Source organism: Carcharodon carcharias, chromosome 33 (assembly GCF_017639515.1).
Source record: "Carcharodon carcharias isolate sCarCar2 chromosome 33, sCarCar2.pri, whole genome shotgun sequence".
In the NCBI taxonomy this organism is placed as follows: domain Eukaryota; kingdom Metazoa; phylum Chordata; class Chondrichthyes; order Lamniformes; family Lamnidae; genus Carcharodon; species Carcharodon carcharias.
In genome coordinates, this window is record NC_054499.1 from 5,749,118 (window position 1) to 5,777,088 (window position 27,971).

Here is a 27,971-nt window from a genome sequence, read left to right on the forward strand (position 1 = left end):
CCGGCAGTCACGTCACCTGGAAATCGTCGGATAAAGATCAATGCAAAGACTCCGTGAGGATCCCGCGCTGAGCTCACAGCTCCCGGAGTCCGGCATCGATTCCCCCACCCACCCACCCCCACCCCACCCCTCCCCCGGGCCCCCAGCACTTCCTCAGCACCCACACACTCCACCCTTCCCTACCCCAACACCCGAACCCTCCAAGCCCCCTGCGCCAGACACCACCCCCACCCCCCTCCCCCCCCCACCCCCCACCCCTGTCCGGTTCACCCACACCCCCGCCCTCAGCTCCCCAAGCCCACTCCCGAGCTCTCCTGAAGGAGAGTGAGCAGAGCTGAATGCCGAGAATCCTCTCTCGTCCCAGCGCGCCGGGAACCGAAGCCAAGGCGGCGAGATTCCGCTCCCTCCGGTGGGTAACCATGGCGTCTTGTTGGAAACCGTCTGGGCAACAAACAATGTCGAGTTGGGAAAAAAATACAAATTGTCCCTTTCTGCTGTTGCCAAGTGCGTTGTAGCCCAGGATGACTGAGTGCCCCCTCCCCCAGCCTAGCAGGGCTGCAGCCCGTTCATGTACAGCTCAGGGACAATCTTATAACGCATCTTAGTGTTGGTGATAGCGCCATGCTTCTGCCTCAGGTGCAAACGCAGCTGACTCTTGTGTCTGAAATGCAAGTCGCACTTTTCACACTGAAAATAAAAAACACAACATGCGAATTACACAACCACACAGGTACAGGGGGTTAGATACAGAGTAAAGCTCCCTCTACACTGTCCCCATCAAACACTCCCAGGACAGGTACAGCACGGGGTTAGATACAGAGTAAATCTCCCTCTACACTGTCCCCATCAAACACTCCCAGGACAGGTACAGCACGGGGTTAGATACAGAGTAAAGTTCCCTCTACACTGTCCCCATCAAACACTCCCAGGACAGGTACAGCACGGGGTTAGATACAGAGTAAAGTTCCCTCTACACAGTCCCCATCAAACACTCCCAGGACAGGTACAGCACGGGGTTAGATACAGAGTAAATCTCCTCTACACAGTCCCCATCAAACACTCCCAGGACAGGTACAGCACGGGGTTAGATACAGAGTAAAGCTCCCTCTACACTGTCCCCATCAAACACTCCCAGGACAGGTACAGCACGGGGTTAGATACAGAGTAAATCTCCTCTACACTATCCCCATCAAACACTCCCAGGGCAGGTACAGCACGGGGTTAGATACAGAGTAAATCTCCTCTACACAGTCCCCATCAAACACTCCCAGGACAGGTACAGCACGGGGTTAGATACAGAGTAAAGCTCCTCCAACACTGTCCCCATCAAACACTCCCAGGACAGGTACAGGATATTAGATACAGAGTAAAGCTCCCTCTACACTGACCCCATCAAACACTCCCAGGACAGGTACCGCACGGGGTTAGATACAGAGTAAAGCTCCTCCTACACTGTCCCCATCAAACACTCCCAGGACAGGTACAGCACGGGGTTAGATACAGAGTAAAGCTCCTCCAACACTGTCCCCATCAAACACTCCCAGGACAGGTACAGCACCGGGTTAGATACAGAGTAAAGCTCCCTCTACACTGTCCCCATCAAACACTCCCAGGACAGGTACAGCATGGGGTTAGATACAGAGTAAATCTCCCTCTACACTGTCCCCATCAAACACTCCCAGGACAGGTACAGCATGGGGTTAGATACAGAGTAAAGCTCCCTCTACACCGTCCGCATCAAACACTCCCAGGGGGTTGGTTTGACTTCAGTCTGAGCAGAGTTTAGGTTGGGCTGTTGGTTCCTTACATGATACGGCTTCTCTCCAGTGTGAATCCGAATGTGACTCTTCAGCGTCTGAAGGTGTCGGAAACGTGTCCCACACGTTTCACAGGGATATGGCTTCTCCCCCGTGTGGATCAGGACATGAGCCCGAAGGTGAGCGACCTAAAATTGAACACAAGCGAACGTCTTGCATTTGTATAGCACCTTTAACACTAAAATATCCCTGGCAGTTGCAATCGTCTAAAGAAATTCAACCCATGAGTCACACGAGGAGATATTAGGGACAGGTGAGCAAAAGCTTGGTCAAAGAGGGAGGTTTTTAAGGAGAGGCTTAAATGAAGGGAGGGAGGTTTAGGGAGGCAATTCCAGAGCTTAGGGCCACAGGCAGCTGGAGGCGCGGTCGCCAAGGCTGGAGAGATGGAAACTGGGGGATGCGCAAGAGGCCAGGATTGAAGGAGCGCAGAGATCTTGGAGGGTTTTCGGGCTAGTGGAGGTTACACAGAGATAGGGAGAGGAGCGAGACCAAGGAGGGATTTGAAAACGAGGATGGGAATACTGAATTCGGGGCAGTAGTGGACAGGGAGGCAATGCAGGTCAGCGAGCGCAGGAGGTGCCAATGAGTATAGGGTAGAACAGGAGATGGAGACGGACCTCGACTGCACAGGAAGCTGAGAGTGTGAGAAGGACACCTGAACAAGAGGAAGGCATTACGCTTATGCCGTCAGGCAGTGGAGGGGGCGGGGAGGAGGGCTCTGTTCTTGGCTCCGAGATATTCCTGTTTCAAAGCACTTCAAGGCTACCCCAGAACCCGATGCAAACTCCAGACTCTCACCTGCACAAACCTTGCTCCGCACGTCTCACACTTGTACGGTTTCTCCCCAGAGTGAATGCGAGTGTGCGTCTTGAGATTGGCCGGCCGGTTGAACTGAGCCCCGCACACGTTGCAGCGATAGGGCTTCTCCCCTGCAAGAGAACAGACATTCCCCCCCCACCAGGTTCAGTCTTTGGGGTACAGACCCTGCTCTTCGGTCGCTCGCCGCTGGGGGAAGCGGGGAGAGGCGCTGCGGCGTACCGGCCGCGACCCCACAGCCCAGCAAGACCGCTGACCCCAGCCAGGACCCGACCGGGCGCCAAGAAACTGGCTCGGGGGGCCGGACCAGACGGGATTCCGGGGGAAGCTGGCGGCACAGCGGTAACGTCGCTGGACTAGCAACCCAGAGGCCCGGGGCTAATGAGCTGAGGGATGTGGGTTCAAATCCCACCGTGGCTGCCGGTGGAACTTTAAAATTCAATGAATAAATCTGGAGCCGTGAAGACAGTTTCATGGTCACCGTCACCGGGACCAGCGAGTGTTGTTGTGAAAACCCGTCTGGTTCACGGACGTCCTTCGGGGAAGTAAATGTGCCATCCTCCCCCGGTCTGGCACCCCCCCCCCCCACCCCCCCAACCCCGAGTTGGGGAAGGGCGGGGTCAAAGAGTTCCCGAGCTTGCCAGCGACACCCACGTCCCCGCAAGGGAATGAAATCAAAGGTTCCTGGGGTTGGCGCGGGGGGGGGGGGTTTCCGTCACGCGTGTCTCTCCCCAGCGCACACGCGCTGCCAACAGGCCCCACCTGTGTGAACGGTCTTGTGGCTGGCGAGGTTCCCCTTGTATCGGAAGGCAGCCTGGCACATGTCGCACTTGTAAGGCTTGTCATCGCTGTGGACCCGCAGGAAGTGCCGCTGTAGTGATTCCTCGTCCGAGAGCTTCAGGTCGCAGGTGCTGCAGGAGAAGAGGCCGTTCTCTGCAAGAAAAGCGCCCGGTTAATGGACACCTCATCCCACTCTCTGGAGCTCAGAACAGCGAGAGGATGATCTCACTGCAACATAAAATTCTGGGACGATTTGACAGGGTAGATGCTGAGAGTCTAACACCACTCCCCCCACCAAACCCAACCCCACCCACTCAACCCCACATCGGTTGGAGAGCCTAGAACATGAGGGCATCGTCTCAGGATAAGGGGTCGGCTATTCTGGACAGAGACAGGGAGACATCTCTTCACCCAGGGGGTTGTGAATCTCTTGGAATTCTCTACCCCAGAGGGTTGTGGATGCTCCATCGTTGGATATATTCAAGGCTGGGGTGGACAGATTTTTGGGAATTAAGCGATGCGCAGGAGTTAGGGCGGGAACATGGAAGTGGAGGGTCAGCCACGAACATGCTGAATGGCGGAGGGGACTCGAAGGGGGCTGCGCTTATTTCTCACGTTTTGGAGGAGGGCACCCCTGACAGTGCAGCACTCCCTCAGCGCCGCACTGGCAGCATCAGCCTGAATTTTGAGCTCGACAGTTGGTCTTGAACACTCGGGTTGTGGTGGAAGAATTAATCCAGGCTGGTCTTTTGGTTCAAGACAACTCCCCTACTGACTTCCACACAAAAAGTGTTCCAGCCGTCTCTTTTTATGCTACCGAGATGGGATAATCGATGCCCATCACCTGCTTGACCGGCAACTGGATTTAAGCACAAGGCGATTGCCACGTTAACCGGGGACGCCTGCGCCGCTCCTTTCCGCTTACCTGAACCGCTGTCCGAGAATTCCAAATGATATTCCGGGATTTCCTCCCCGGGGTGGGAGACCAGGATGTGGTGGCAGAGCTCGGAGTTGTGCTCAAAGTGCAGCTCGCACACCGAGCAGACAGAATACCCGCGAGAGTCCTGGGAATCTGACGACGACCTGAGAAGGAATAAAAACGGGATGGACAACGTTACTTGAGGCTTTCCCCCTCGCCCCCCCCTGACCCTTCAATCAAGCCTGGAGACAGCGCTGAAGTGAGCGACAGAGGCTGATTAAATACACAATTCATAATTCACGAGTGTCCCCCACTCAGTTTGTACCGCTGGAAAGAACGATTCTGCTTTTAGTGGGAGTCTTAGTTTAACCAGGCTCCGCTGCTTGCCCCAGTCCCAACCTGCCTTGAATCCAACAGTCGACCCTCATGGTTTCAATACGCGCCGTGTTTATCCAGTGCCTGGGAGGGAGGTTCCCCCACCTCCTGTGTTAAAAAAAAAACGCCCCCTGTGCTAACTCTATTTTAGTATTTGAGGTGTATAGGAGGGGCTCACGGGTCAGCACCCTCTCCCAGATGTGCGCAACAGCTGTAGCTTCGCCCCCTCCTCCCCCCCCCCCCGGCCTACCTTTCTAAACCTCCTTTCTCCTAAAGCACCGGCTCTTTCTAGCGGCGCGGCCACCCTCCCCAATCCATTCAAGACATCACAGCCCATCCCTGCCCTCGTCTGACGCTGCACGCGGTTCCACAGCTGCGATGGTGGGGTGCGGTTGGTGGGGTGGGGGGGGGTGGGGGTGCGGTGGGGGGGTTGGTGGGGTGGGGTGGGGGGTGTTGGTGGGGTGGGGTGGGGGTGTTGGTGGGGTGGGGTGGGGGGGTTGGTGGGGGTGCGGTGGGGAGGTTGGTGGGGGTGCGGTGGGGGTGTTGGTGGGGGTGCGGTGGGGGGGTTGGTGGGGGTGGGGTGGGGGTGCGGTGGGGGGGTTGGTGGGGGTGGGGTGGGGGTGCGGTGGGGGGGTTGGTGGGGTGGTGGTGGGGGTGTTGGTGGGGTGCGGGGGGGGGGTTGGGGGGGTGCGGTGGGGGTGTTGGGGTGCGGTGGTGGTGTTGGTGGGGGTGGGGTGGGGGGGTTGGTGGGGTGCGGTGGGGGTGTTGGTGGGTGGGTGGGGGGGGGGAAGGTGGTTGGTGGGTGGGTGGGGGGGGGGAAGGTGGTTGGTGGGTGGGTGGGGGGGGGGAAGGTGGTTGGTGGGTGGGTGGGGGGGGGGAAGGTGGTTGGTGGGTGGGTGGGGGGGGGGAAGGTGGTTGGTGGGTGGGTGGGGGGGGGGAAGGTGGTTGGTGCGGTGGTGGGGGGGGGGAAGGTGGTTGGTGGGGTGGGGGGGGTGGTTGGTGGGAGTGGGGGGGGGGTGGTTGGTGGGGGTGGGGTGGGGTGGGGGGGCGGAGGTGGTTGGTGGGGGTGGGGTGGGGTGGGGGGGGCGGAGGTGGTTGGTGGGGGTGGGGGTAGGTGGTTGGTGGGGTGGGGTGGGGGTGTGGGTGGGGTGGGGTGGGGGTGTGGGTGGGGTGGGGTGGGGGTGTGGGTGGGGGTGGGGGGGGGCGGAGGTGGTTGGTGGGGTGGGGGTAGGTGGTTGGTGGGGTGGGGTGGGGGTGTTGGTGGGGAGGTGGTTGGTGGGGTGGGGTGGGGGTGTTGGTGGGGAGGTGGTTGGTGGGGTGGGGGTGTTGGTGGGGAGGTGGTTGGTGGGGTGGGGGGGGGGGGTGGTTTTTTTTGGTCGCGAAAAGGGAATTAAGGGTCACGGAACCGAGGCGCGTGGATGAGGTGAAGACGCAGATCAGCCGTGATCGAACCGAATGACAGGGCGGGCTTGAGGGGCTGAACGGCCTGGTTCCTCTTCACTCACCGGCTGGCTGCCTTGTTGCGAGTCGAGTCCTCGTCCTCCGTCTCCTCCTCCATGTTGGTTGAGCTCTCGTCGCCGCTGCTGCTGCTTCCGCCACCTGGGGCTGGGTTACCGTTGCGGGTGTAGGGGGGCTCGGGGGAGCAGGACAGGGTCGGAGGGGAGCAGGAGCCCGAGGTCCCCTGCTCCTTCACCGCTTGGCTCAGGGAGTTGAGGACGATGAACTTGTACTTCTTCCAGTTACAGGCCTTGGGGTCAGGGCCCGGGTGGGGGGCGGAGGGCTTCTCGGCGGGGGTGGGGCGGCGGCTGCTGCTGCTGCAGTCCAGCACCGCGCTCTGGGACTCGGTGGGGGAGTTGGGCCGGCAGTCGGAGCGCATGGGGCTGTCGGGGGCCAGGATGGGGGGTTTGCCGCTCTTCTGGCCGCAGTAGGCCCCGGGCCTCTCGGCGGGGGCCTTCCCCTCCGGCGGCTTCCCGCCCTTCGGCGGTCGGGCCTCGGGGCACGGGTCGGGATCGCCGCTGCCCGCGCGGGGGTCCGGCCCCGCCCTCCAGCCGGCCTTCCCGCCGGCAGCCTTGCGCGGAGCCACACACCCATCGGGGAAGCGGAAGGCAGACTCGGGGAAGTAACCCCGGTCCCCCGGGGCCACGCTGGTCAGCAGGCGCGGAGCGCGGCTTGGAACGAGGGCCCTGGACGGGATGAAGGGGAGGGCGCCGCTGTCGGTGCCCAGAAAGCAGGCCAGGGTCCTGCCCAGGGGATAGTCCAGAGACTTCAGGTAGGTGTGGATGTGCGGAACACTGCAAAGGGAAAAACGAAAGGAAACGCCTCAGCGTCTTTCACGAGAACTTTCCAACCGGCACTTTCTGAAACGCAGCCTCGGTTGTAACGCAAGAAACGCGGCAGCTACTTGGGGTACAGCAAGATCCCACAAACAGCAACGTGATAAGGACCAGGTGATCCGTTTCAGTGAGACGGGTTGAGGGGGTGAATAATGGCCCCAGGACGCTGGGCGAGAACTGGCCTCCTGCTTCGAAACTGCGGCTACAGGATCCCAGAGGCAGATGAGGCCTCGGTTTAATGTTTCAAGTGAAAGACGGTCCCCCCCCCGCCCCCCCCGACAGTGCGGCGCTCCCTCGGCACTGGCCCCCCGACAGTGCAGCACTCCCTCAGTACTGACCCTCCGACAGTGCAGCGCTCCCTCAGTACTGACCCTCCGACAGTGCAGCGCTCCCTCAGTACTGACCCTCCGACAGTGCAGCGCTCCCTCAGTACTGACCCTCCGACAGTGCAGCGCTCCCTCAGTACTGACCCTCCGACAGTGCGGCGCTCCCTCAGCACTGACCCCCCGACACTGCGGCCCTCCTTCAGTGCTGACCCGCCGACAGTGTGGCACTCCCTCAGCACTGACCCCCCCGACACTGCGGCCCTCCTTCAGTGCTGACCCGCCGACAGTGTGGCACTCCCTCAGCACTGACCCCCCCGACACTGCGGCCCTCCTTCAGTGCTGACCCACCGACAGTGTGGCACTCCCTCAGCACTGACCCCCCCGACACTGCGGCCCTCCTTCAGTGCTGACGCGCCAACAGTGCGGCACTCCCTCAGTACTGACCCGCCGACAGTGCGGCACTCCCTCAGTACTGACCCTCCGACACTGCGGCGCTCCCTCAGTACTGACCCGCCGACAGTGCGGCGCTCCCTCAGCACTGACCCTCCGACAGTGCGGCGCTCCCTCAGTACTGACCCGCCGACAGTGCGGCACTCCCTCAGCACTGAGCAGGGAGTCTCAGTCTGGATTACATTCTCAAGTCTCTGGGCTGGAACTCGGACCCACAACTGAGACGAGACAGAGACGGAGAGACTCACAGCTGACACAATGGACAGGAGGGATGATCAAGGGGGTGACGGCGTCTGTCTCCATCTTTTAACGTGGTCCTCCCCAAATCCTCATCCCCCCCCACTCCATCCATCCCACCAAGATGGACTCTTCTTGTGGGGGGGTGGGGGGGGGGGGGGGGGCGGGGGCGGGGTTTGGGTAGCCAAGTATCCTGACTGACCTTAGTGCCTCCCCCACCCCCAACAATGTTAAGAGTCCAGGGATATCAGCGAAGTTCGTTTCCGCTCACCTGGGAGTGCACAGGAATGGTGAGCCGGTGTCCTGGGGTGGGCTAAACCTCCCCCCCACCTCCCCACCCACCACCACCCCCAAACAACCAGCTAGGCTTTTGACCCCTCCCCTCCCTGCAGCGAGAGGAGGTGGGCGGGGGGGGAGGGGGGGAATGGGCCACTTCCCTGAAATGCAGGTCAACGGTCAACCCGCCTGCTCAAACACTCCCCTTACCTGAAACGGGCAAAGCTGCGACAGGCCTCAGCCACGTGGTCCATCTGTAAGTAGCTGGCGGCCGTCAGGACCTCCGACACGGAGCCTGCGTCGAGGGGGAGGCAGGAGGTGTACATGAATTCCAGCAGCAGGCGGAAGCCGCCGGCGCTGATCCCACACGGCAGCGTCAGCAGGCTCATGTGCCTCTTGGTCTGGTCAGAGAAGATCGAGTAGAAGAACCCGCTGTGTGGGGAGAAGGCAAGAGGAGGTCACAACAGGGGCGGCTGGAGTTGCTCAGAATCGCCCGCCCCGCGCAAAGTCGTCGCCCCGCACAGCATCACCCAACGCGGGAGGCCACTCGGCCCATCGTGCTTGCGCCAGCTCTGCGAAAGGTCTATACAATTAGTCCCCACCCCCCCTCATCCGCCCCGCCACAGTGCTCTTTCCTCATAGCTCTCCAAGTATTAATCCAATTCCCCCTTTGGAAAGTTCCTATTGAATCTGCTTCCGCCGCCTTCCAGATCACAACAACTCGCTGTGTAAAAAGAAAACCTTCTCCTCACCACCACCCACCCCACCACCCCACCGCCCCCCCACTCTGATTCTCTTCAATCTGTGTCCCTCTGGTTACCGACCCTCCTGCCGGTGCAGAAAGGAAGTTAGTCACCTGCTTTAACAACAACTTGCATTGACATGACGCACTTGACACAGGGAAACATCCCAAGGTGCTTCACACAAAGCATTATTATGCCATTCATGGCAGGAGCTACTGGGAGAGAGGTGGTGGGGGAGGTGATAAAATCGCCATTACGCAGTGACCTGCGGTGATCTGGGAGGCGCTACCTGAAAGGGTGGCGGAAGCAGATTCAAGCGAAAATTTAAAGAGGGAGGGTGATATGGAATCTCACAGAAGAACTGGAAGGCATATAGGCTGAGGGAGGGTATTCCAGAGCTTGCGGCCTTGACAGCGAGAGGCACCGTCCCCAGAGAGGGTGGGATGAAGGGGTTGGGGGATGTACAAATGGTCAGGGTTTGGGGAGCGCAGAGCTTGAGATGGGATAGGGTCAGGGCTGAAAACGGGGGGTGGGTGTTGGACCAGAAGCCTGCGTCGGTCAGCAAGCACAGGTGGAGAGGTGAATCGGACTTGGTTGTGTGAGTAGCTCTTAGAGGGACCCTATTGTGTATCCCCAAAACATCGCTGACCGTATGGAATCTAAATTGCGCTGGAATGAATCAACACCGCCCTGGGGAGCCCGTCCCCCAGGCTGACAACCAGCCCGGGTTCTTCCCCCACGTACCTACAAGCGATGAGTACAGCCTTGTGGGCTTTGAACTCCTCCCCATCCACGAAGACCTTGACATCTGTGAGGATTTCCCGTTTCCTCATCTCGTTCAGGTTGAGCATCATGTCCGTGGAGTGTCGGGTGAACTCCTTGACGTAGCTCTCCGGCTTGGACCCCATCTTCACCTGAGCAAAGACAACAAAGAGGGCGGGGGAGGTGAAAAAAAAAAATTTAAAAACCACTCCCAGCCCAAATCGCACAATGAAACACCATCTCCCCACCAACCCTGCAAGGAGCTACAGCGAGAATAGAAAGATCCCAAAGCAAAGGAATTGAGTGCTCAAGGGAAGACCCAGTAGCAACTTAGGATCTAGAGGAGGCCATTCAGCCCCACAAAAGTGTCCCGTAACCTTTAATACCCTTACAAAAGGTCACAATTTTGACATTTCCAATTGACCACCCCCCTCCCCACCAACCCCAGCAGCTTTTTTTGAGGTGGTGGGGGGGGGGAAAAGAGTGTTCTAGGTTCCCACTCCCGTTTGTGTGAGGAAGTGCTTCATCACCCCCAAACGGCCAGGCTCTAACTTTAAGTTTCTGGCCCCTTGTTCCGGACTCTCCACCACCACCAGAGGAAATAGTTTCTCTCTCTCTCTCTCTCAACCCTGTCGAATCCTCGAGGATCAAGGAGATTATGGGGACATAGCTGGGAGTGTGGGCCTGAGTGGGACAGATCTTTCAAAGAGTACAATGCCATTGAGGCTCCATTACTAATGTGATTAGATCATCCCTCGATCTTCTACACTCGAGGGAATACAAGCCTTGCCTGGGCAACCTGTCTTCGTCACTTCACCTTTTTAACCACGTGGTGAATCTCTCCCACCCCCCCACCCACCCACCACCCACCACCACCACCACCACCCCCTCCAAGGCCGATATATCCACCCCAAGACGCAGAGCCCAGGACTGAACAGGGTTACTGTAAACAGAGCTGCAGACAGCACCAGCGAACGCGGCACACAGCCACAATCTAACCGAGTGACGGAGCAGGCTCAAGGGGCTGAATGGCCGTCCCTTGTTCCCCTGGGCTGGTACAGCTAAGCCACTGGGGGAAGTTTGCGCGTTCTGGTCCTGATTGTTCGGAGCTGGAGTGCTGCTGTAAAAAGAGACACGCTGTCAAAGCTTTTCGCCCAGCACTCATCAGGACAGGTGCAAGAGTATCAAATTTCAGAGGGAGCAACAATTTGTACCGCCTGAGAAAAGGGTTGCTGACTGGTCGAGGTGTTGCCATGGAGAAAGCACCAGGTAATTTTTTTCAGCAACACTCAGGCTCCGGACTGCCAAGCGACTGATTCATATCTTTAGCGACCGAGGTTACTGACATCACTGTCCTCACACTGTCTGTTTCTCTAACACAGCTTCTAGTCGACCAGACTCTTTTACAGGAGGTGAGGGACCTTTGCAGTCTGCACATCTTCACACTCGCAGAGGCATTCACTCGTGTGCGAGTACACTATTGTGGTCACGTTACTGCGCTAGAATGTCACAGAGAAAGCGCCCGGACCTCGCCACGACAGTCTGAAATTTTGAATTCAGCTGAAATTCGGGAGCAGGCCTCTCTGCCCCTTGAGCCTGCTGCCTCACCCACTGAGATTTGGATTCAGTTCAGGAACATAGAACGCTACGAAAAGCTGGGGTGAATAAAAGGGATGACGAAGCTTGTCAGACAGTCACGAGAACCACCACCTGATTCACTCACGTCCTTCAGGGAAGGGAATCTGCCGTCCTTAGCTGGTCTGGCCTACAAGTGACTCCCGTCCCACAGCCACGCGACACTTTTTCTTTCATTCGTTCACGGTGGGGGGGGGTGGACGTCGCTGGCTGGGCCCAGCATTTATTGCCCATCCCGAGCTGCCCCTGGAGAAGGTGGTGGGTGAGCTGCTGTCCCCCTTGAGCCGCGGCAGTCCAGGTGGTGTACGTATACCCACCCTGCTGTTAGGGATGGAGCTCCTCCTGAAGTGGACACATATCACCTTCGCTGCTGCAGGGTTAAAATCCTGGAAGCACCCCACCGCCGAACAAGATTATGGGTTTCGCTGACACCACACCGCACCCAGCGGGTTTAGGCAGGAGACTGACCACCACCACCACCACCGACTTGAGGGACGGATGCCAACCTCACAGTGAAGCCCACTTCCCAAAAACGAATTAAAAGACAAACATCCCCCCCAACCCCCCCCCCAACCCCCCACCCCCCCCACCCCGCCCCACCCCCCACCCCCACCCCGCCCCCCCACCCCCACCCCGCCACGAGACGTCTTTTGCTTCCGTGAATGCAGGCCGATGGGCCAAGCGCTGGAAAATGGGGATTGGTGTGGTCAGGTCCTTGTCTGCCGGTGCGGACACAGCCGGCCGGACGCGTACGAGTCTTTCATCTCTAAATAGTCAAGGAAAATAAGCCTAAGTGGAATTCCAGACTGTGAAAATACGCCAGGCTGCAATCCCAGTCGACCGGAAAAGGAAACGGACAATGAAGGAACCTCCGGGATCACTGCAAGCTACGGCTACTGACTTGACATCACAGATCCTGTGGCAGGAAGCAATGCAAGTGCAAGGACACTGACAGTGTCATCACTGCAGCTTTAAAACGAAGAGGGTACGAGGAACAGGGGGGAAGAGCCACAATAAAAACGACAACTTGTATGGCTATAGCGCCTTTCACCACACGAGGGCGCCTGCTTTAGAGCCAATAATCTTTCACGTGAAACCAATTAAACCAGATCAACAAAATTGGGATAAATCAGGCACAGCCCCTAATTCAGGTCAGCTGTAAAACCAAGAACAAAATTTAAAGGAACCTTACAAACTTTAAATCAAAATGTGATTAAAGGGGTCAACAAAACACCTCAGTCCCCGCGGCTTTAGAGCCAATGAAGTACTGTTGAAATGTGGCTACTACTGCAGTCACAACAATCAATTTGTGCACAGCCAGCTCCCACAAACAACATAACAACCACCACGTCGTTTGGGTTTTTTTTTTAAAGTGTTGGATGAGGGATAAATATTGGTCCAGGGCACTGAGGGGAACCCCCCTGCTCTTCTTCGAAATGGTGGCTGTGGGATCTTTTACATCCACCTGAGGGGACAGGCAGGCCTCGGTTTGAAGTCTCAGCTATATGATTAAACCTCCAACAGTGCGGCACTCCTCAGTGCTGACCCTCCGACAGTGCGGCGCTCCCTCAGTGCTGACCCTCCGACAGTGCGGCGCTCCCTCAGTGCTGACCCTCCGACAGTGCGGCGCTCCCTCAGTGCTGACCCTCCGACAGTGCGGCGCTCCCTCAGTGCTGACCCTCTGACAGTGCGGCGCTCCCTCAGTGCTGACCCTCCGACAGTGCGGCGCTCCCTCAGTGCTGACCCTCCGACAGTGCGGCGCTCCCTCAGTGCTGACCCTCCGACAGTGCGGCGCTCCCTCAGTACTGACCCTCCGACAGTGCAGCGCTCCCTCAGTACTGACCCTCCGACAGTGCGGGGCTCTCTCAGTACTGACCCTCTGACAATATGCTGCTCCCTCAGTACTGACCTTTTGACAATATGCTGCTCCCTCAGTACTGACCCTCCGACAGTGCGGTGCTCCCTCAGTACTGATCCTCCGACAGTGCGGCATTCCCCCAGTACTGACCCTCCGACAGTGCGGCATTCCCTCAGTACTGACCCTCTGACAATATGCTGCTCCCTCAGTACTAACCCTCCGACAGTGCGGCACTCCCTCAGTACTGACCCTCCGACAGTGCGGCGCTCCCTCAGTACTGACCCTCCGACAGTGCGGCGCTCCCTCAGTACTGACCCTCCGACAGTGCGGCGCTCCCTCAGTGCTGACCCTCCGACAGTGTGGCGCTCCCTCAGTGCTGACCCTCCGACAGTGCGGCGCTCCCTCAGTGCTGACCTTCCGACAGTGCGGCGCTCCCTCAGTGCTGACCCTCCGACAGTGCGGCGCTCCCTCAGTACTTGCTGGGAGTATCAGTCCTAGGTTTTAAGGATTGCCATGTGTGGGATCTTGCCATGTGCATATAGGCTGCTGAGTTTCCTACATTACAACAGTGACTACACTCTCTAAGGACTTTTATCTGTAACGTTATCTGTAAGGGGCTTTGGGGCATTGAGAGGTTGTGAAAGGTGTGACAGAAAATCTTTTGTTTCTCCTCTTACCTGTTCCTTCTACTTCTCCCTTAGAAACTCACGGGGACATCGGCCAACCCAAAAGGCACCTGGAGTGGGGAATAAAACAGATTGTAAGGGCATTGCGCCTCCAAACAGACCTTTCTCCCACAGGGAGCAAAGCCCCTGGCCACCCCAGAGTGAGAGATTGCTCCCCGCACAACACCCCACCCACACCCCCTCCCCTCCCCCCCACCCACCCACCCCCTCAGAGATTCACAAAGGGGAATCTCCAGATGAAGGAATGACCTCTTCCCTTTGTTTACCCCTCTGAGGAGTGGCAAAGTGGGGGATGAAATGACCACTCTCACGGCAATTCACGAGCACTAGGCAAACATTCAGTATAACTGCTGCGACCTTAAGAAGCAACTCGGGTAAATCAGAGGCTCAAAGCAAATTTTGATGAACGACCTTCAAATCTTCAATTCCTCAGGATGGCCAGAGGTGCTTTGACCAATCACTGGTATGGGTGAGTGCCACCGCCATCTTGTACAAAGCAAGCAGCCAGTTAAACAGCCTTTTAAAATGATGTTGGTTGGGGGATAAATATTGGCCCCAGGACAATGGGGAGGATTCCACCTCCCCCGCTGTTCTTCTTCCAGAGAGTAGCCATTTGAAGATGCGATCTTTTACATCCACCTCAGAGCGCAGGGATGGGGGAGGGCTTCAGAGTGATATCTCATTCAAAAGATGGCCTCTCCAACAGTGCGGCACTCCCTCAGCACTGACCCTCTGACCATGTGGCACTCACTCAGCACTGACCCTCTGACAGTGCGGCACTCCCTCAGCACTGACCCTCCAACCGTGCGGCACTCCCTCAGCACTGACCCTCCAACCGTGCGGCACTCCCTCAGCACTGACCCTCCAACCGTGCGGCACTCCCTCAGCACTGACCCTCCAACCGTGCGGCACTCCCTCAACACTGACCCTCCAACCGTGCCGCACTCCCTCAGTACTGACCCTCCGACAGTGCCACCCTCCCTCAGTACTGACCCTCCGACAGTGCCGCACTCCCTCAGTACTGACCCTCCGACAGTGCCGCACTCCCTCAGTACTGAACCTCCGACAGTGCCGCACTTCCTCAGTACTGACGCTCCGACAGTGCCGCACTCCCTCAGTACTGACCCTCTGACTGTGCGGCATTCCCTCAGCACTGACCCTCTGACCATGTGGCACTCCCTCAGCACTGACCCTCCAACTGTGCGGCACTCCCTCAGCACTGACCCTCCAACTGTGCGGCACTCCCTCAGCACTGACCCTCCAACTGTGCGGCACTCCCTCAGCACTGACCCTCCAACTGTGCGGCACTCCCTCAGCACTGACCCTCCAACTGTGCGGCACTCCCTCAGCACTGACCCTCCAACTGTGCGGCACTCCCTCAGCACTGACCCTCCAACTGTGCGGCACTCCCTCAGCACTGACCCTCCAACTGTGCGGCACTCCCTCAGCACTGACCCTCCAACTGTGCGGCACTCCCTCAGCACTGACCCTCCAACTGTGCGGCACTCCCTCAGCACTGACCCTCCAACTGTGCGGCACTCCCTCAGCACTGACCCTCCAACTGTGCGGCACTCCCTCAGTACTGACCCTCCAACTGTGCGGCACTCCCTCAGTACTGACCCTCCGACAGTGCGGCGCTCCCTCAGCACTGACCCTCCGACAGTGCGGCACTCCCTCAGCACTGACCTTCTGACCGTGCGGCACTCCCTCAGCACTGACCCTCTGACAGTGCAGCACTCCCTCAGCACTGACCCTCCGGCCATGCAGCACTCCCCAGGCACTGCATTGGGAGTCAGCCCTGGATCTTGTTTTCAAGCCTCTAGCAGGGGAATTAAGCCAATAACCTCCTGAAGCAGAGGTGAGGCAGAGTGAGCCACTGGCTCACAGTTGACACTAAGAGTGTAATCTATCCTTGTCAAAAATCATTAGCAGGATGAAATTGGGCCTTTTAAGTTTGACTATCAGCTAAGCGTCTCCCACTGTGATTATAGAGCAGCACATTAAACACTAGCATGTTACTGGGCAGAACAGCTCCATAAAATCAGGTTCCCACTTAAAAATCACCAGGCAAAATATGTTTAAAATCCCACTTCACTCAGTGAAACAACCTCAGACAACAAGACTGGTGATTATAACATCATTACACTGTCCATGGGAAGGTCAGCCAAGGTCCCCGCACCACATCACAGCTCAGATCAGATCACCCTGGTCACAATCTATCCTTTTACCTCTGGAACTTGCACTCTAATCCAACTCGGATTATTCAGTTAGAAGTTTTGACCTGCTGGGATATGACCGTTTGAACGGATTTTGAGGCACTTACAGTCCACAGCTCAGAAACAACTCGGTGACTAAATTGTTCCCAATTCAGCCCCAACTGGTGCCTTAGCCGAGATCATAAGAAAGCTGCAGCTGGTAATGGAAAAACATCACATTTGCGAGGAGGCACTTTACTAAAGGGGGGCTTTACTCTGTATCTAACCTCATGCTGTATCTGTCCTGGGAGTGTTTGATGGGGACAGTGTAGAGGGAGATTTACTCTGTATCTAACCTCGTGCTGTACCTGTCCTGGGAGTGTTTGATGGGGACAGTGTAGAGGGAGCTTTACTCTGTATCTAACCTCGTGCTGTACTTGTCCTGGGAGTGTTTGATGGGGACAGTGTAGAGGGAGATTTACTCTGTCTCTAACCCCGTGCTGTACCTGTCCTGGGAGTGTTTGATGGGGACAGTGTAGAGGGAGCTTTACTCTGTATCTAACCTCGTGCTGTGCTTTACTCTATCAGCATCAATGATCCTCAATTTTGAAATATTTAGGAAACTGATAAAAAAAAAGTGATGTAGGAGAGAGAAGGTAATCTTAGCAACATAAGAAGTGAGAGACTGAAACCCTCCAAGCTAATAGGACATAGCTTCAGCCATTGGTTGGGGAGGGGAGTGAAGTGAGGTATTTTTCCCAAAGTCAGCGAGGTTATCAACTCCACCCACCCTACAGTGAACACGTTACTCACCCCCGTGTGCCAGAGAGCCACTCCCGGCTGCCACAAAGCAAACAGAAGCTCCTTTGCCAGGGTGAGACTCTGAAGGTTTCCATGCAGTGCCTGAGGACAGAGTGCGAGCAGGTCATTGACCGGAGCTCCCAGCTTCCAGCTAATCCACACGGACAAGTCCTGGATCCGGCCAGGAAGTGTCCCTTAAAACCAGCTCCTGAAGCAAGTGCTCTCACATCCTGTTTCCTCCCTTGACGCAGGTGATAAGGGACAGGGGTCTTTGTTGGTGGGGGGGGGGGGGAAGAGGTGGTGTGATATATATATTTAGCTTTTCAGGATGGGAAACCCGCCGCGATCAAAGTCAGACCAAAACTCGGGAAAGAGCACTTTTTAATTAAAAAATAAAAGAGAATCTGGGAAACGGTTTGGCCGTAGAGCCCAACGGCACAGGCGGTGGCCACTCAGTCCGTCCTGCCTGTGTCAAGCCCACGCAATCATACCGGCTCTCGCCCTGTACCCCAGCCCAGCAAACGTTGCCTTGCCGACAGATACGTGCAGCCACCCACAGCCGAACAGCCGGCCACTGGGCGAGGCGCTGAAAGGCAGCCAATGCCAGCGGAAGGGCGACAGTGAGAAACTTGTGCCTCCCAAACCAATGGGGGGGGGGGGGGGGGTAAGAAAAGATACCAAAGAAAAAAGGGGGTGGAATCTCCAAGGGGTCGGATTGTGTGTGTGTGTGTTTTGCGGGGGTGTTGTAGGGGTCCTTTTTCTCTCCGAGCGAACATTGTTTATTTTCCCCTTTCCACCGAGTGTCTCAGGCCCTTCCTGCTATTGTGGAGTGCACAGGATGCAGTGATGTCACTTGCCCTTAAGATCGAGCAGCTGTGTACCAGTGCGGGCGAACGTCACTCCGGCAGCACACACTAACCCTGGCCCGCACAACACCATTTAGAGTCAAACTCCCTCCCTCCCTCTCTCAGACAGGCAGATCCCATCCTGCGCTGACTGATACAGCCTTCCGGACCAGCTGGACAAGAACGTGCAAATAAGCGCACCCCTCCCTTTTTAAAAAAAAACTTTCCTTTAGGGACAGGAGGAGGCCATTCAGCCCCTCAAGCCTGCTCCCGCCATTCAATTAGACCACAGCTGCTCTTAACTCCGTCGCCCTGCCCTGGTTCTGGAACCGTTACTCCCCAAAGCCAACTAAAAAAATCTATCGATCTCAGCTTTGACGCTTTCAATTGACCTTCAGCCTCGACAATGCTCTTTTTCTGGCGGAGACAGAGTTCCCAGGTTTCCACTCCCTTCTGTGTGAAGGAGTGCTCGCTGACATCACCCCCTGAACGACCTGGCTCGATATTCTCAGCTCCTGTTCTGGGATCCCAACCCTTCCTCCTATACCCACCAGCACAAATAGGGAAGATAGAGACCACCTTTAATCGCCTCAATCTGTTCTTCCGTTAACCATCCTGTCCGGTCCTCATTGTTTAACTCTTTCAGTCCCGGTATCATTCCGGTGGATCTGCACTGCACCCCCTCCAGGGGTCAGTTCACCGCCCAAGAGCGTGGGGGAGGCAGGTTCGATTACGGCTTTCAAAAGGGAATCGGACAATTTTTTTTTTTTAAGTATCCATTCACGGGGACGTGGGCGTGAATCCCCAACTGCCCCTCGAGAAGGTAGGGGCGAGCTGCCTCCTTGAACCGCTGCAGTCTGTGTGGCGTAGGTACACCCACAGCGCTGTTAGGGAGGGAGTTTGACCCAGGGACAGTGAAGGAACGGCGATCCAAGTCAGGATGGTGCGTGGTTTGGAGGGGAACTTGCAGGCAATGGTGCCACCATCTGTCTGCTGCCCTTGTCTCTCTAGGTGGTAGAGGTCGCAGGTTTAGAAAGTGAAGGAGCCTTGGTGAGTTGCTGCAGCGCATCTTGTAGACGGTACACACGCTGCTGCTACTGTGCATCGGTAGTGGAGGGAGTGAATGTTTAAGGTGGTGGATGGGGTGCCGAGGGAGTTTCCCCTCATTTTACGTCTAATAATAAAAGACCTGCATTGCTATAGTGCCTTTCACAATTTCAAGATGTCTCAAAGTGCTTGACAAACAATGAAGAAGTATAGTCACTGATGAAATGCAGGAACCAATTTGCACACAGCAAGGTCCCACAAACAGCAGTGTGATAATGACCAGACCTTCTGAAATCGGTTGAGGGATAAATATTGGCCTCAGGACACTGGGGAGATCTCCCCCTGTTCATCTTCTAAATAGTACCATAGGATCTTTCTCCATCTACCTGAGGGGGGGTAAGGCGGTACCTTGGCTCAGCATCGCATCCGAAAGGCAGTGCCTCCGACAGGGCAGTGCTCCCTCAGTACTGCACTGGAGTGTCAGCCTGGACTTTTGTGCTCATGACTCTGACCTGAGTATTATATTCCTGAGGGTGAAGGGTGGACCTGGAGCCAGTCTTTACACACTTGCAGCTGCATTTATTTACAGGGGCACGCATCACAAGCATGCACCTCCTCACCTGACACCCACAGTTTCAATCTGTTCCTACTGATAGGGGCGCAAGTGAATCCCCATTTAATGCTCAACCACCACAAGCAAATATAATTAACAGCGAGGATCGAACTGAAGATGTTCAGACTCGGAGGGGAGTGTGTGCTACCTCCTGAGCCCCAGCACACACCTTAATTATTAGATTAATGCTGTAATTAAAAAGACAGGACAATTATCTTTGCACGCTGTGACTAGGTGCTGGTTGTGGCTCGCTGAGTGGCACAATCTTATCAGTAGGTCGCGGGTTCTCCCCGGAGTCCTCAATCCTCATTCAACATCACTCACACACAAGAGGAGGACAATGATCCAGTCATCAGAGATAGAGAGGTTCTTGATTGGTAAGGGGATCAAAGGTTACAGGGAGAAGGCGGGAGAATGGGGGTTGAGAAACTTATCAGCCATGACTGAATGGCGGAGCAGACTCGATGGGCCGAATGGCCTAATTTCTGCTGGGGGGGTGGGGGGGGGGGGTTTGGTGGGGACAAGGCCATGCCACGATGGAGACCTCGGTGGAGGTGAAAACTCACCAACCACACAGCCACAGGGCTGCCACCAACAGCCCCACTTTAGAGCCCGAACCCGTGGCTCAATGACTCACCAGCCAATCCTCGGCCTGGTGCCAATGGCTCTTTGCCCTTTGTTGAGTGGCTGAGTCACTGAGATTGGATTAATGGGGGCAGGGCTTTATAACAGGAAATGGGGAGGGCACAACCTCACTAATTCCACCCAGGTTTGGGTGGGGGTGGGGGAGGGGGAACCAGAGACACTTAATGAGGCAAGTGGACAACATTGCAAGGGGTGGGGGCACACTTGGGGGGAGGGGGCGATGGCGCCAGTAATGGGTTTCAGTGACGCAGCTTCAAGGTGAATTCTGTGGTCCCAGCGAGGGGCTGGTGATAATGGAAGGGGTGTGGGTGGGGCGGGGGCGGTGGGCAGTGCAAGATACAGGAAACTACGGCCCAGAATTTTCTGGAAGGCTTTGGCCTAGTTAGGGGGACAAGAGCCAAGTTCTGCCAGGTCCCCCTGCAGCACCCCCCACCTTCCCCCAAAAAGAACACTGAGGGTTAACCATTTGACACTCAGCGTGAGAATCTCCTCTGGACACACTGTGCCCCAAATGCCTCAGGCAAAAACCCCTTTCCGATCATGAAACCCACCCCACCCCACCACCCAAATAATAACACCAGTTTCCTGCATTTAGCCCAGCTCTGCTCGTGTTTAAATTTACCCCCCTAACCCCCGACGATTTTAAGGGGCAGTGGGATGGACAATTACTTCAGGTCTTGGGTGGCTATTTTTCCAGAGCGATGCTCGTTTACTGGGGGCCTGCTCCGTAACTTCCAGGCCCTCGTTTAGCAGCTCCCCTGCAGGAGGCGGTGGGCTCCAGCCCCACACCAGGGGGTCTTGAATCCAGGCGGACGGCACCCATGCTCTGCCCTGCACTAATCCCTCACAGACGAGCGCGTTAAACCAGGTTCCCGACCCCCTCCCCACCCCCCCATCAGGTGGGCATGTAAAGGGTCTCAGCTCGCTATTTGGAAGGGTTGTGGGGGCCGCCCCCCCATTTCTGGGGAGGCCCGATATTTAACCCCTAAAATCAGGCGAACTGGATACAATCACACTGGCCTTTTTGGGTGCTTGCTGTGCACTGCATGACTGACATTACAACAGCGACGACACTTCAAAAATGGTGAAGAGCTTTGGGACCTTCCGAGATGCAGAAATCAACTTCTTGGGTGGTTATAAATATTTATATTAAAAACATGCAAAACAGCCAGCAAATAAAAAAGAGGAAAGCTTTTGCGAGTACATTTCCTGAAACATGCTTAAACATGCATGAGTCGTTAGCTTGACAGCTTCCAAGTTCAATTTGTGTCAGTGTGAACTCCCTATCATTGTGGCTGTGGGCAAAGTACACAGGCCCATCACCCCACTACCGGGCGCAATGGTTGCCTGCGTCATGTCTGCTTTATTGTTGGTGTTTTTGGGTTGTGATCTGAGGTCTGGTCCACTCAAACCGGCTGGCTACATGTCAATTGTCACACTCACTGTATCCCCAGGAATGAGGGGTTTTTTCAGATATAGTCTCAGGCAATCGGCACCATCTTCCACTCAACAGCCCAAACAGCTCTCTGCCATCGAGGGCATTGAACTTTCATGAGGGTCCCTAGACCACACATCAGCCAGAAAGACTGTCGAGACTACCCCCCCACCCGCTACGAACGAACACACAGACACACACACAGACACAGCACCCCACTCCCTCCCCGAGACTCACACACACCTCCCCCCCGCAGTGAGACTCTCACACTCACACCCCCCACCCCAGGGAAGTAGCACATGTTAACAAGTGTAGAAAAATAAGAGCCTGTGTTTATAGCCATTTCACAGCCTCAGGAAGCCAATGAATCACTTTTAGAAGTTGTATAGCAGGAAGTGCAGCTGCTTTCGCATAGCATGATCCCACAAACAACAATGACTAGACTATCTGTTTTTCTGATGTTGGCTGAGGGATAAATATTGGTCAGACCATGGGGTGCAATGCTCCTGTTCTTCCACAAAATAGTTGCGCTGCACCTTCAGGAGAGGGTCGGGACTGAGGGAGCGCCGCGCTGGCGGGACTGAGGGAGCGCCGCGCTGGCGGGACTGAGGGAGCGCCGCGCTGGCGGGACTGAGGGAGCGCCGCGCTGGCGGGACTGAGGGAGCGCCGCGCTGGCGGGACTGAGGGAGCGCCGCGCTGGCGGGACTGAGGGAGCGCCGCGCTGGCGGGACTGAGGGAGCGCCGCGCTGGCGGGACTGAGGGAGCGCCGCGCTGGCGGGACTGAGGGAGCGCCGCGCTGGCGGGACTGAGGGAGCGCCGCGCTGGCGGGACTGAGGGAGCGCCGCGCTGGCGGGACTGAGGGAGCGCCGCGCTGGCGGGACTGAGGGAGCGCCGCGCTGGCGGGACTGAGGGAGCGCCGCGCTGGCGGGACTGAGGGAGCGCCGTGCTGTCAGAGGGTCAGTACTGAGGGAGCACCGTGCTGTCGGTACTGAGGGAGCACCGCACTGTCGGAGGGTCAGTACTGAGGGAGCACCGCACTGTCGGAGGGTCAGTACTAAGGGAGCACCGCACTGTCGGAGGGTCAGTACTGAGGGAGCACCGCACTGTCGGAGGGTCAGTACTGAGGGAGCACCGTGCTGTCGGTACTGAGGGAGCACCGCACTGTCGGAGGGTCAGTACTGAGGGAGTGCAGCACTGTCAGAGGGTCAGTACTGAGGGAGCACCGCACTGTCAGAGGGTCAGTACTGAGGGAGCACCGCACTGTCAGAGGGTCAGTACTGAGGGAGCACCGCACTGTCAGAGGGTCAGTACTGAGGGAGCACCGCACTGTCAGAGGGTCAGTACTGAGGGAGCACCGCACTGTCAGAGGGTCAGTACTGAGGGAGCACTGCACTGTCGGAGGGTCAGTACTGAGGGAGTGCCGCACTGTCAGAGGGTCAGTACTGAGGGAGCACTGCACTGTCAGAGGGTCAGTACTGAGGGAGCACCGTGCTGTCGGTACTGAGGGAGCACCGCACTGTCAGAGGGTCAGTACTGAGGGAGCACCGCGCTGTCGGATGGTCAGTACTGAGGGAGCACCGTGCTGTCGCTACTGAGGGAGCACCGCACTGTCGGAGGGTCAGTACTGAGGGAGTGCAGCACTGTCACAGGGTCAATACTGAGGGAGCACCGCACTGTCACAGGGTCAGTACTGAGGGAGCACCGCACTGTCACAGGGTCCGTACTGAGGGAGCACCGCACTGTCAGAGGGTCAGTACTGAGGGAGCACCGCACTGTCAGAGGGTCAGTACTGAGGGAGCACCGCACTGTCAGAGGGTCAGTACTGAGGGAGCACCGCACCGTCAGAGGGTCAGTACTGAGGGAGCACCGCACTGTCAGAGGGTCAGTACTGAGGGAGCACCGCACTGTCAGAGGGTCAGTACTGAGGGAGCGCCGCACTGTCAGGGGGTCAGTACTGAGGGAGTGCTGCACTTTCACAGGGTCAATACTGAGGGAGCACCGCACTGTCAGAGGGTCAGTACTGAGGGAGCACTGCACTGTCGGAGGGTCAGTACTGAGGGAGCGCCGCACTGTCGGAGGGTCAGTACTGAGGGAGCACCGTGCTGTCGGTACTGAGGGAGCACCGCACTGTCAGAGGGTCAGTACTGAGGGAGCACTGTACTGTCGGAGGGTCAGTACTGAGGGAGTGCCGCACTGTCAGAGGGTCAGTACTGAGGGAGCACTGCACTGTCAGAGGGTCAGTACTGAGGGGCTACAGCCTTGTCCAAGGGGGCAGCACTGCTGCGGGACAGTAATTCTGCAGAAAGGACAGTGGGGGAGAGGGTGGGAGGGGTATTAACAGCGAGTGAGGATGCAAACCGTTTTAAACACAAGATTCCTGAAGTTGTTCCGAGAGTTTCTGACTGAGAGTGAGGGAGGTGAGTGATTGTAAAGCTCTCTCCTCCCCCGCAACAGTCTGTGCTTCTCTCATCGACCCCAGCTAAAAGTCTTAGCCTGTCTACACTCACACTTTCCAGTAATTCTGCTGTGCTAAAATTAGTCAGAGATTAATCTTTGAAGCCATCAGGGGGAGCATCTGTCACTGGAAAGCACACACGCAAGGGAGAGCAGGATGCCAGTAAACACGGAGAGCGCTTTCAGTAAATAACCCTGAGTCACAAACACACCAGACAGGGCAAGAAAATACAGCCTGCAATCAACCCATTGCTACCCAGACAGAGAAACAGTGGTGGGCGGGGGGGCACGGGATGGGGGGAAAGAGTGTTGACAACGGGACACCCAGGGGCAACAGGCCATGTTATATGTTCACATTCATGTTCCGGCCGTTGTATCTGTCTGAATCTCGGTGGGGGGTGGGGGGTGGTGCACCTGAAATTGTGCCTGCGGGGCCTGTCAAGGAAGAATGAGAGAGATCTCCCTGCCGGTCCCTGCACCAATACCTGTCCCACAGGTCGTGACTTAATTTGCCCTCTGTGGGATCTTGCTGTGCGCAGATCGGCTGCTGCATTTCCTACACTGCAACAGTGACAGCACTTCAGTATATATATAAAATATACACACACATAAAATTCACAGCACTCGGGTAAAATAGAAGAAAATGGTTTCATTTTCACAAACGGGAACCTAAACCAACCCAAACTCTCACTCTCGCCGCTTGGTGGAAATGGCTGGTTTTAATCGGCAGGCTGAGAGGCGTTCTGACTCATTGTGGAAGCTCTGCTGTCAGAGCAGCAGACCACCGAGTTCCCCCTTTGATCTGCCAACCCCCGGGGAGGGAGGGAGAGGAGGCATCGGAGAGCAGATGGCCCAGCCCCAATCTGACACGGCCCCACTCGGCCCCTCGAGGCTGACTCCACCATTCCGCAAGATCACGGCTAATCTCCTCCCTCAACTCCAGCTTCCTTCACGCTCGCTCCCCGTATCCCTCAAGTGTCCAAAAATCTGCCAACCTCCGCCTTATATGAATTCAACAACTGAACGCCCACAGCTCCCCGGGGTAGAGAATTCCAAAGGTTAGAACCCTCTGAGTGAAGAAACATCCCCTCATCTCAGTCCTAAATGGCCGATCACTAATGCTGGGACTGTGGCCCCATGACTTTCCAGCCCGTGGCTGGGTGTGGGGGGGGGGCAAAAACACCTTCTCAACATCTACCCAGGTGCCCACCTCTGAAATTTTTATATAGGTTTCAATGAGATGGCCTCCTGTTCTTCTGAATTCTAAGCGATATAGACGCAGTCTACTCAATCTCTCCTCGAGGGACTATCCCCTCAGCCCAGGGCTCCACCACAAAGTAGAGATACCCCGGCAGATCCTAACTCTCACAGCAAAGGACTCAAAACTCAACCACCTTCACTCTTCGCACCACAGAGAGAGAAGGGAGGTTACTTCACACAATCACAGCAGTCTCATAAATCAAGAGATTGTTCACTCTCTCTCTCACAACAGATCCCAGCGCCCCAGGCACCAAACCAACAGATCCCAGCGCCCCAGGCACCAAACCAACAGATCCCAGTGCCCCAGGCACCAAACCAACAGATCCCAGCGCCCCAGGCACCAAACCAACAGATCCCAGCGCCCCAGGCACCAAACCAACAGATCCCAGCGCCCCAGGCACCAAACCAACAGATCCCAGCGCCCCAGGCACCAAACCAACAGATCCCAGCACCCCAGGCACCAAACCAACAGATGCCAGCGCCCCAGGCATCAAACCAAGAGATAGAAGAGTTTCCCCTGCCCCACTGATCCCATCCCACACCCAGCCCAACAGGGCCTTTTACAAACCCCAGCCGTTCCCAGCAAGGCCAAGATCTATGACCAGCTGTCTCCACAACTGCTCCAACTAAGTTGGGGGATGGCTTCCCCCCCCCCACCCCCAAGTGGATACTCTGCATCTCTTCCCCCCCACGTGAATACTCTGTATCTTTCCACCCCGGGTGGATACTCTGTATCTCTCTCTCTGTATCTCTCCCCCCCACCCCGGGTTGATACTCTGCATCTCTTCGCCACCCCCCCCCCCACCCCAGGTGGATACGCTGCACCTCTTCCCCCCACATGAATACTCTGTATCTCTCCACCCCGGGTGGATACTCAGTATCCTCCCCAGGTGGATACACTGTATCTCTCTCTCTGTACCTCTCCCCCCCCACCCTGAGTGGATACTCTACATCTCTTCCCCCCCCACCTCCCCCCACATGAATACTCTATCGCTCCACCCCGGGTGGATACTCTGTATCCCTCTCTGTCCCTGTCCCTCTCTGTGTCTCTGTGTCTCTGTCTCCCTCTCTCTCTGTGTCTCTGTCTCCCTCTCTCTCTGTGTCTCTGTCTCCCTCTCTCTCTGTGTCTCTGTCTCCCTCTCTCTCTCTGTGTCTCTGTCCCTCTCCCTCTCTGTGTCTCTGTCCCTCTCCCTCTCTGTGTCTCTGTCCCTCTCCCTCTCTCTGTGTCTCTGTCTCCCTCTCTCTCTGTGTCTCTGTCTCCCTCTCTCTCTGTGTCTCTGTCTCCCTCTCTCTCTGTGTCTCTGTCCCTCTCCCTCTCTGTGTCTCTGTCCCTCTCCCTCTCTGTGTCTCTGTCCCTCTCCCTCTCTGTGTGTCTCTGTCCCTCTCTCTCTGTCTGTCCCTCTGTGTCTCTCCCTCTCTCTCCCCGTGTCCCTGTGTCTCTCTGTCTCTCCCCCTCTCTGTCCCTCTCTCTCTCTCTGTGTCTCTGTCCCTCTCCCTCTCTGTGTCTCTGTCCCTCTCCCTCTCTGTGTCTCTGTCCCTCTCCCTCTCTGTGTGTCTCTGTCCCTCTCTCTCTGTCTGTCCCTCTGTGTCTCTCCCTCTCTCTCCCCGTGTCCCTGTGTCTCTCTGTCTCTCCCCCTCTCTGTCCCTCTCTCTCTCTCTCTCTGTGTCTCTGCCTCTGTCTCTGTCCCTCTCTGTGTCCCTGTCCCTGGGTCTCCCGCTCTGTCTGTCCCTCTCTGTGTCTCTGTCCCTCTCTCTCTGTGTCTCTGCCTCTGTCTCTGTCCCTCTCTGTGTCCCTGTCCCTGTGTCTCCCGCTCTGTCTGTCCCTCTCTGTGTCTCTGTCCCTCTCTCTCTGTGTCTCTGCCTCTGTCTCTGTCCCTCTCTGTGTCCCTGTCCCTGGGTCTCCCGCTCTGTCTGTCCCTCTCTGTGTCTCTGTCCCTCTCTCTCTGTCTCTGCCTCTGTCTCTGTCCCTCTCTGTGTCCCTGTCCTGGTCTCCCGCTCTGTCTGTCCCTCTCTGTGTCTCTGTCCCTCTCTCTCTGTGTCTCTGCCTCTGTCTCTGTCCCTCTCTGTGTCCCTGTCCCTGGGTCTCCCGCTCTGTCTGTCCCTCTCTGTGTCTCTGTCCCTCTCTCTGTGTCTCTGCCTCTGTCTCTGTCCCTCTCTGTGTCCCTGTCCCTGGGTCTCCCGCTCTGTCTGTCCCTCTCTGTGTCTCTGTCCCTCTCTCTCTGTGTCTCTGCCTCTGTCTCTGTCCCTCTCTGTGTCCCTGGGTCTCCCGCTCTGTCTGTCCCTCTCTGTGTCTCTGTCCCTCTCTCTCTCTCTCTCTCTCTCTGTGTCTCTGCCTCTGTCTCTGTCTCTGTCCCTCTCTGTGTCCCTGTGTCTCCCGCTCTGTCTGTCTCTCTCTGTCTGTGTCTGTGACACTTTGTTACTGAGGCGGATACAATGTAACCAGGAGAGAGAGAGAGAGAGAGAGAGAGAGAACCTGACCCCGTCTCCCCTCCTCTCCCCTCCTCTCCCCGGAGTGCAGTTGCCTCCCGCCCCGAGGCCCCTGTCCCTCGCTATTGAATGAAATTTAATCACCTGCCGCTTTTAGTTCCTGGAAAACTCGCCTCGACTCTTCGGAGAAAATCGCTTCGAAGAAGCGGCGGCCGCCAGTTCTGAGAATGGGAGGC

General features: G+C 56.8%; 1 protein-coding gene across 2 annotated transcripts; it reads right to left on the reverse strand.

Moving 5' to 3' along the window:
- Positions 1–275: 275 nt before the first annotated feature.
- Positions 276–27,971, reverse strand: LOC121272369 (B-cell lymphoma 6 protein homolog). 2 transcript variants are annotated; one of them, XM_041179015.1, is made up of 10 exons: positions 27,880–27,971; positions 14,005–14,063; positions 9,817–9,986; positions 8,540–8,761; positions 6,213–6,998; positions 4,339–4,496; positions 3,396–3,566; positions 2,616–2,746; positions 1,808–1,945; positions 276–687 (listed from the first exon to the last, which is right to left on the reverse strand). In XM_041179015.1, exons 3-10 carry the CDS (start codon positions 9,978–9,980, stop codon positions 547–549), a joined length of 1,911 nt encoding a protein of 636 aa, XP_041034949.1. In that variant the 5' UTR covers positions 9,981–9,986; positions 14,005–14,063; positions 27,880–27,971; the 3' UTR covers positions 276–546. The 2 variants fall into 2 exon arrangements, with proteins under 2 accessions (XP_041034949.1, XP_041034948.1); XM_041179014.1 differs by lacking the exon at positions 27,880–27,971 and adding an exon at positions 17,022–17,176.

What these genes read in the sequence shown, in the direction of transcription:
- LOC121272369 (XM_041179015.1), bottom strand. Translation starts at nt 9,980, where the DNA reads ATGGGGTCCAAGCCGGAGAGCTACGTCAAGGAGTTCACCCGACACTCC. An exon ending in CGCAACAAGGCAGCCAGCCG is followed by an intron (nt 4,497 to 6,212) that starts GTGAGTGAAGAG and finishes ATTCCTTCTCAG; the next exon opens with GTCGTCGTCAGATTCCCAGG. An exon ending in CCACAAGACCGTTCACACAG is followed by an intron (nt 2,747 to 3,395) that starts GTGGGGCCTGTT and finishes GTTCTCTTGCAG; the next exon opens with GGGAGAAGCCCTATCGCTGC.